Source organism: Lycium ferocissimum, chromosome 7 (assembly GCF_029784015.1).
Source record: "Lycium ferocissimum isolate CSIRO_LF1 chromosome 7, AGI_CSIRO_Lferr_CH_V1, whole genome shotgun sequence".
NCBI classification, from domain to species: Eukaryota; Viridiplantae; Streptophyta; class Magnoliopsida; order Solanales; family Solanaceae; genus Lycium; species Lycium ferocissimum.
This window is the reverse complement of record NC_081348.1, coordinates 24,482,176-24,492,125: the sequence shown is the minus strand read 5'-3', so window position 1 is coordinate 24,492,125 and position 9,950 is coordinate 24,482,176. Positions and strand designations below refer to the sequence as shown.

General features: G+C 33.8%; 1 protein-coding gene across 1 annotated transcript; it reads left to right on the top strand.

The window, feature by feature from the left end:
* The first annotated feature begins 979 nt into the window (after positions 1 to 979).
* On the top strand, positions 980 to 3,556 carry LOC132062615 (gibberellin 20 oxidase 1-D-like). Its single transcript, XM_059455150.1, has 3 exons — positions 980 to 1,603; positions 2,003 to 2,324; positions 3,148 to 3,556. The coding sequence occupies exons 1-3, from the start codon at positions 1,062 to 1,064 to the stop codon at positions 3,409 to 3,411; spliced, it is 1,128 nt and encodes a 375-aa protein (XP_059311133.1). The 5' UTR covers positions 980 to 1,061; the 3' UTR covers positions 3,412 to 3,556.
* Positions 3,557 to 9,950: the final 6,394 nt, after the last annotated feature.

Below are 9,950 nucleotides of genomic sequence, written 5' to 3'. Positions count from 1 at the left end.
ATCCCAATCTATTAGTACTTTCATGAAAATATTAATTGTCATACATTCACTATGTAACCATTTTTGCTGTCAAGTACAAACAATTTTGTACAACAAGCTAGAAAGTATTAATTAGATGAGTAGCTAATGTTCTTTGGAACGCAAATGTTAATACGTTCATAAACAACAAAGGTATGGAAAGAGCATGAAAGGGGTAGATTTAGTACTATTCGACAACGTTAGGAAACTATCTAGTGGTATATAGGGAAAAAAAGGCAATGGGAATCTTAAAAAGTGAAGGAATGGACAACTCAAGATTCAAGTTAGTGAGAACGACGCAACAGTGACATACATTAAGATTCCAACTTTTCACTTTGCCGACTTCTCCAATGAAACTCACTTGGCTTTTTCCCAATCCATTTTACCTAACACTTTGAGTTAAGAGTGCCAAGATAATACCATTTCAAGGAAAAAGATATATTACCCTTTTTTAACATTAAAAGTGTATGTTTTTGGAGAAAAGTAGAGTAACTTTTACTTTGTCAAAACAAAGTGGATTTATCTTATATTCACTGACGTCTGAATATATAAATAAAGTTTTATATAGTTAGTGCAACTTAAAATCTTCTCGAAGATTGTTTTCTTTATTTTTGAGTTGACTAATTTCATCGATCTTTTTTATTAACTGAGGTATCCAGGCTAACCAAGGTATTTGGGCTATTCAACAACTCTGTCCACAGCATCACCTAGCATTTTTTGCCTCCGTTGAAAATTGAACCTGAGATCTCTTATTTTAAATCCACCTTATTGATTACTAGGCCACATTCTTAGCTACACTATTTTCACCAATAATAAATGACATTATAGTGTAATTTTCTTAATACTGTGATTATATAGAAGTTAGACCCTATATGATTTAAATCCTAACCAAATGCTCCATATACTTGTGCATAATTCTAACAAGATTGTACTACCCCTTCCCTAGCTAAGCCTTCAAAGCCAACTGTCAGAACCCCTCATCTCTATATATAGTAGTTACAAGACGGTATACTAAAAGGTCCATTTTAACAAACACTCTTCCAATGATTTCTTCATCATATGCAACAGCAACAATGCATGAGGAAACACAAGTTGATCAAGAATCATCTCTTGTCTTTGATTTCCTTAAAAACAATTCAAACATTCCTCAACAATTCTTATGGCCTGATGATGAAAAGCCATGCCATCAGCCACCACCACCATTACATGTTCCTCCAATAGACTTAAATGACTATCTCTCCGGTGACCCCCTCGCCGTCTCCAACGCCACTCGCCTTGTCAATGAGGCATGTCGAAAGCATGGATTCTTCCTCGTCGTTAACCATGGCATCGATTCGAAGCTCATCAATGAAGCTCATAAGAATATGGATTTCTTCTTTGAAAAGCCTCTTGTTGAAAAGGAAAGAGCTAAGAGAAAAGTTGGTGACTCTTGTGGTTATGCTAGCAGCTTTACTAGTAGGTTCTCTTGCAATCTTCCTTGGAAAGAAACACTTTCTTTTAGATACTCTGCTGAGTTTCCCTATTCAGAACATGTAGTCCAAAGCTACATCTTGAACGTCATGGGCCAAGAGTACACTCATTTTGGGTAAGATAATTTGGTGCATTAATATTAGCCAAAATGGTCTTATATATTTGATGATATGCATATTATTCTATAGTTCTAATTTATAAATGAGCACAATTGTTAGAACATACAAATATCTCAAGAATTACCTTTTAATAGATCACTTTAAACTATGCATGTCATGTGTATGGTGCGATATGAAAACTTGCGTTAATGGTGTGCGACAAAGAGTTTTTCTAAATACAAACTTTTGAGTGTCGGGGAATAGGACAAATGGTCAAAATTATTGTTGTGTCACATTTTCATGTTGGTTTAAAGTTATACGTGACATAGTAAATATGTCACTTCCTTCAACTTTTAGTGAAATCTATTTTTGGTATAACTAGTCTTTGCTTAATACTACATGTTTGTTACTTGTAGGGATGTGTACCAAAAATACTGTGAAGAAATGAGCAAGCTTTCCCTTAGTGTCATGGAGCTTCTAGGGGAGAGCCTTGGAGTGGGAAGAGCATATTTCAGAGAATTTTTTGAAGGGAATGATTCAATAATGAGATTGAACTATTACCCTCTTTGCCAAAAGCCTGATTTGACTCTAGGGACAGGACCTCACTGTGATCCTACTTCCTTAACCATCCTTCATCAAGACGATGTTGGTGGCCTTGAAGTCTTTGTGGATGACAAATGGCACTGTGTTCCTCCAAATACTAATGCTTTTGTGGTCAACATTGGTGATACATTCATGGTAAGTCCAACTCTTTTATAACTATCAACAAATATCTCTGTCATGGAAAATAAATAAATAAGTTCTTGCTCCTTCCCAATTTATGTGATAACACTTTAACTGGGGATAAAGTTTAAGAAATAAAGTAAGACTCTTAAAATTTGTGGTCGAAAATCATCTCATTAAAGATAAATGAGAAGTTTAAAGTTAAACTATTTCTCACTATAGAATAGAATCATTCATTTTAAGAGAGACTAAAACGGAAAGTACATTACATAAATTGAGATAGAGAAAGTAAATGATTTAGCTTGAATACACTGTCAACATAAAGAACTTTTACCTATATTGGTGGTAGGTAATTCAAAAACCTTGACACAACAAGCATGAAAGTACATAAAACTTATGGTCCCAAAAGAACAACATGAGAGACAAAGGCATGGGAATGTGACTCTCCCCTTCCCCCCCCCCCCCCCAAACCAATCCCATGTCACTACAATAAAATATGCTTTTAGCGGCAATTAATTTGCGGCGATAACTTAGTATTCTTAATTATATTAGAATCAATAATTACTTGCAATATCAAACTTTAGCCCTAATAATAAATGCGCTTTAAAGGCTTTAGCGACCTTGGATCTAATGACATTAACCAATCGCTAGTAATTATTTTTGTGACAATAACTATTGCCGCTAAAAGGAAAATATATTGCCACTAAAAGCCTCTTTTGGTGTAGTGTGTGTCGACTATAGATTGGTCCTAACTCTGGGTAATATGACATCACTGTGATGTCAATTGTGTCATAATTATTTTCAAGAAGCTAATTGGAAGGTAAATTATATCTCTCAGGCAATGTCAAATGGGACATACAAGAGTTGCTTGCACAGAGCAGTTGTAAACTGTAGAAGATCAAGGAAGTCATTGGCATTTTTCCTATGTCCAAAGAAGGACAAGATAGTAAGCCCACCAGTAGAGTTGATTACTGGGAATCCACCAAGGAGGTACCCTGATTTCACATGGCCGGTTTTTCTTGAATTCACTCAGAAACATTACAGAGCTGACGAAAGAACTCTTGATGCCTTTGTGCATTGGCTTCTACACAAAACCTGCTAAAGAGATAATTACAACTACATATCAATTTAATATATGTCCTTTCATTTTTATTTCTATTTGTACTGCTAAGGTTTTGAACTTTAGCTAGAAGAGAAGAGCAATTATAGCTGTCCAAAGAGAGTCTTGTTGTAGTATACGACGTACCTATATGAGTTGAGCAGCTAGCTTATAGAGATTATGTAAGATTATCAGCTTATAATATGTGGCTTGTCATCTTTTCCTTTGTCTCTTTGGTTGAGAATGCCATATTTGGTGTCAAGACATTCAACTTTTTATGATATGAAAAGCCAGGACAATTGATCATGTGGAGTTACACACTACAACAAAATATGCTTTTAGCGGCAATTAATTTAATTATATTCTAGAATCAATTATTACCGGCAATACCAAACTTCAGCCCTAACAATAAATGCCGCTAAAGGCTTTACCGACCTTGGATCTAATGGCATTAACCAACCTATTTGGTAAATGTTTTTGTGGCAATAACTATTGCCGCTAAAAGGAAAATATATTGCCACTAAAAGCCTCTTTGGTGTAGTGATACACAGCATAGACCTACAAGTATGTGTGCTAATTGCAGTCACTTTTTTTGGTACACTAAAAAAACTAAAATTCTTAATATCTTTCGTAACTTATATGATTTAAATTCGTCGGGAGTAAAAAATTTATTTCCTTAATTGTATTATCTGTGACACCTATGACGGAGGGCGGGACGACGAAGGGTGTCAAAGAGGACAAATAGGCTGATAAGCTTATGAAGAAGATGTGCACATGATACCTCAGGTAAATTCACATCAGAATGAGAGATAAAAGTGAAGAGGTTTATACGGTAGCCCAAAGAACAATTTTTTGAGGCCTGTTGGGCCAAAACGGACAATACGTGTCATGGACTTGGATCGTGATAGTATCTTCCTAGATTAACAAGCCTTTTTCACGTTTATGTTTTTCATTAGCCGAAGGATCAGCACGTTTATTTGCCTCCCTACTATGTGTATAATACTCCCTCCGTCCCAATTTATGTGATATAGTTTGACTAGGCACGCAGTTTAAGAGATAAAGGAAGACTTTTGAATCTTGCGGTCTAAAATAAGCAAAAGATATTTGTGTGGTTATAGATCATCTCGTTAAGCGTAAAATGTAAAGTTCAAAGTTAAATTGTTGCCAAATAAGAAAATGTATCATTCATTTTTGGGACAAACTAAAAAAGAAAGTGTATTACATAAATTGGGACAGAGGGAGCAACAATATTTCCAGCTTAGTCTTGACACTGCCAAGATGCCATCAGTATTCAGTACTGCATAGTCACTATAGTCATAGTATTAGTGCCGATGTATTACCGTGAAAAATGTACAAGGCTGCTAATTGTTAAAAAAACATGGCCAAACCGTTTCCAATCAGTTTCTTTTTTCTTATCAAATTGGTTATTTTGGCGTACCCAGTGGGGTTGACGGGGAGGAATGTAAACACTCATCCTGTCCTCCAATAATTTAATTCCTTTACTATATGTTCCGAAAGATACATACTCACAAAGTCACACCTGATATTAATTCCAAAATATATTATTTTATCATGGTAAAGTGGTTATTAGAGGTGAGTACTTTACATATTAAATAACTATAATTAAGTGATAAAAATATATGTGAAGATAAATGTCAAGCCTTCATTAATTTGGAGTAAACATAATAAATTTTTCCTATCCTACAAATATTGGAAAAACAAATGCCTTTAGGGGACCATTCTTCAGTTTCTATTTGTTCATGGACATTTTATGCCTAAAGTGAAACATTTTCCATCTCTCATGATCCACTTCTTGTGTCATTGTACCACATCCAACTGCTTTGCTCCTATTCTCACTCCTTACGTCCCCTTCCAAATAAGTTTTTAAATAAAGGAAAAGATCAAAAGACAGTCAGTTTTCACATCAATATCACTGTATTCTTATTTTGGCCAAACTTGGACTACTTACAAGGACAAGTTAGTGGAAATATTATTATTGCCTGGGACAAGTGATGTCATTATATGCCTATGATGTCCATCACAGAGATGTAATTATATCTATTAGAAATAAATCAGTAATAAAGCAGATTTTGAAGCATTTGTTCTAATTACATTTCTATTTTATTTCAAGATGGCAAAGAGAAATTGTAATTAAGTGCGAGACCAGCTAGATAGTTGTGTTTTTAAATCGGCCAATATAATCAAGTAGTGGGAGGAACTTCAATATTCCAAATGTCCAACCCAATAAAATAACTTGAAGTGAAATGACTAACTAAAGCTAAGGTTTGTGGTGAAAGCATCTTCAAGGGTGCAGCATATATCCTCAAAAATGAAGTCGTTGACAAGAAAAATCGAGGAAAAAAATTGGAGATCGAGTAGGAAGATGAACAAGTTCCACTTCAATTCCATCATTTGAATTTAACTACATTCACACAACTTAAAATTTGCAAAAGGGTCAAAACTCTCAAAATTTCACATATACATTTTGAGAAATTATGCGCCAAAAACACAAAAGAAAAAAAGGAGAAAGCTTATGGTCACATACCTTAAAGCTTAAATCAACCACAAAGCTCTTACTTGCCATAGATCCTAATTAAACTCAATTGGTTCTTCCCTTCAATATCAAGCATTGTTTTAACAAAGTGCTCGAATCGCTTCATGTGACACAATATTCTCCAATTGACCAATACCATAACACATAAATATATGCTGCTTTCAAGTGTTTGATTCCTAAATGTGTATATAATATAAATCTAGGCATAGACGAGGTGATGTGGCATCTCTCTATGGCCTAAAATCATATTTATCTTTTTTCTCCGTTTTTTGCCCTTTTCTCTCATTTTTGTTATTTATTTTATTTTAAAAAACCATCTCCATAACTCACATCCATTAATCTTCATAACTTCTATTTTTAATTAATATAATATAATTAGTGGTTTTCATAACTCCCAAGCCTTTCATGTTATAACCCCAAATGACTTAATGTGCAAATTTATGAGCACTTTCTTTGTCATCTAACGTTGGAAAATGTTACTTCATGTCTTCTAACATTCTTTGTTTATTAGAAAACTCATCTCAATTGGTATCTCTTTCCATTCCCTATAATTAATTGTTATTGATAGGTATTAATATTGAGGTATTAATGTTGCACTACTTAAATTCTTGCGCTCAATAAAATCCTAGAGGCTTAGACAAAAAAAGATGTTCACAAACTATTCTATAAAGTTCCATTCTTACAAGGAGAGAAGCTTACTCTAAGAACACTGGTGGATCATTCAATCGTAGAAAACATTGCACAAGGTGGAAGGGCAGCTATCACATCAACAATATATCCAACAAAAGCAATATATGAAGACCTTAAGCTCTATTTATTCGACAATGCTACAGATGTTAGCATTACTAGCACAGTCAATATTTGGCAAATGAATTCTGCAAATATACAATCTACTTAAATTTAATTAGTTCCTCCCATATTTACAATGTATCCATTTCTTAATATTTCTTAATTTTTTATTTTCGACCATGTATTGTTATGTGGCATTCTTTTATTTTTTACTTTCCTTTTTATTTTAATTTCATCCTTTTCATTTTTCCTTTTCTTCTCCCCAACTATATATGTATTTCATGTATCTTGATTAGTGGTGATACAGAAATAATGAAGAAGAAAAAAGGATCTGAAAGGTTGCGCAACTAAGCAACTGGTGATAATCTCATGACATTACATTCCATTGGGTAATTTTAAATTATCTTAACTGGATAATTTCATTGACAAATTTTCTTGCACGAATCGAAGTCGTCATATTGTTCAGCACGGAACCCGCAAATACTATCATTCCAAGCAAAACTCACAAACCGCAATTATATATATAATTTACTGTAAATCAATTAATTTTTTAAATCTATTTATATTACTTAGTATCAAGCTAATTATTTAGACTTATTATGACATCTTCTGTGGCAGCCTAAATCTATTCTAGATGTATTCTGGTTTAATTAATCAGCTACTCATAATTTTCTGGTTAGTTAGAATGAACCTTACTTAATAATCTGGTTAAAGATGGTATCACGGATATCCACATAAATTGGTCGATTGGATTGATTATGTGATTTCTTATTGTGTACATTGAATCATGTTGGTACAAGGAAAAAAGAAAATAAAATTGTAGATTAGATGGTAGGTAATTAGTTTTTATTTAATTTTTAAAATTTAGACAAATTAATTCTTTCATTTGAGTTTCAGAGAAAATCAGTAGCAATGTTTAGAATTTTTTTACGTTTTTATTTCACAGTGAAGTTGATTCTTTTATCCCATAAATCTCTAGTGATACTAATTTGTTTCTCATAATTTATTAGTGTTTTTGTGAAGTGTGAATCTTGATATAAAAAACTACTCTGCATCTTTTTTTAGCCAAAAAACATTACTTATTTTTTAATCTTTTTTTGGCTTTTTTTTTAAAAAAAAATCTTTTAACTCGCTTTATTCTAAAAATTCCATAGATATTTATTATGTTGATACTTTTCTCTTTCCATCCTTTACATATTCCATGTTAATCAAAGGGAGGTGGAAACTCTTCACCTCCCCCATGTTAGGTTATTCTTCCCGGTTAAATGCTCATAATGATTATGCAACGTTTAGCTTCTTCTTTTTTCATCAATCATTTAAATGTTTTTAGAACTTATTAACTTTCATTGTTCATAATAATTTCCTCCCATTGATCTTCATTTTCTTTAATTTGCAGGTGGTTATAAACGTAAAGTAACATAAATAACGTGGATAAATTCAGGTAAAACTATCAGAGAGATACAGTACAAGGGAATTAATAATTCGTCGGAACTAAACAACATAGATTTTTATGGAGGATAGGTATATAAAGGGTATTATCAGTTTTCCTACTTTGTTCTCTAGAGTTATTTTCTTATTATTTTATTACGATGATAATTCAATTTTTTGCGATTACAATTAAATAAATATTGATTTATGTCATGTTGTTGAAACCGATAGATTTTTTTAACCTTAATTGGAGAGAAGCTGGTATTACAAATATAAGAGAAAGTTTTGACGTGTATATATATACTCTTAAAGCCATCTTTTCCTCGAGAAGAAGTTTAGTGGAGCATTGCATAGAAATTCAAGGGGATTTCATATTTAGTTTAATGCTCAGAAATTCAAGGGGATTGCCTATTTAGTTGAATTTAATTTAAAAAATATTGCATAAAAAATGCAAAGTAATAGGGTAATTGATTCGTGAGTGATGTATATACATATATATTATAGGGTCCTATTGTTATTGTGACGACTCACATTTTTAAGCTCTATTATGATAACTCTCTTTTGTGATTTAATCTACGTATAGAATTAAATTTTGCATGCATATACATGAAAAAGATCATCTCTTATATCTCAATTAGATTTTTTTTTATAATTTTTATGATATTCTTAAGACCGCGCGAAGCGCTGACAAATTCACTAGTTAAGAATATATAAATATAAAAGTCATTGGTTGCTCTACAACAAGACAAATTGTCATTATCCAAGTTGATCATGACACGTATTGTTCATTTTGGTCCAATAAATCTCACAAATTTTTCCCTTGGGCTATGCCATTATCGAGCCCAAAAACGCACGTACCATATGAATGTTGTGTTTGTCACACCCCAAATCTGGAGAGGCGTGGCCAGCACCCGGTGCCACACTCGGCCTGAACGAACCCCTTTGAATCTGTAACTCTGGAGGGGTAACCCTCAACTTAGGCCGACAGGGCTACCTGCAAACAGACAATACCAACAAAGTCGACAAGGCCGCACTCTGAATATATGTAATGTCACGACCCAACCGAAGGGCCATGATGGGCACCCGGCCCTAACCCACCGAGCACCACATACATACATACATCTCATATCCATACCTGAGTGGGCCATCATGCTAACTCATAAATATCATAACTGTATGGGACATAAGCCCAAAGATAGTATACATACATCATTAAGCTGATCCAAGTATACATGCCGGCAAGGCTATCAAACTATGAAACAACAAAATAAGGACCGAGAAGGTCATAGAATATCTAACTGTGCATATCTGTCTACGAGCCTCTACTGGAGTACATAACATAATAAGGACGGGACAGGACCCCGCCGTACCTATCCGTACACAAAAGGATCATACCAACTGGACTGCAACTCTGAAACAAGTGGAGTGCCTCAGTACGTTCACTGAGAAGGCAGGCTATGAGTCTAAACCGTCTCCCTATCTACCTGCGGGCATGAACGCAGCGTCCCCAAACAAAAGGATATTAGTACGAATAATGTACTGAGTATATAAGGCATGAATAGCAACATAATGAAAATATAAGGATAACATAAGATTAGAAAGATCAACATGTACCTCTGAATGCCTCTTAAGGCGGATGTCATGCATGCTTAGCTTTAAAAAAAAACATTTTCGTACATATATAATATAAATGTTAGTGCTACGGAAAGTGCAGCCCGATCCATATATCATATCATCCCGAGTTCGGGGTATCATGATAACCTGCCCACTG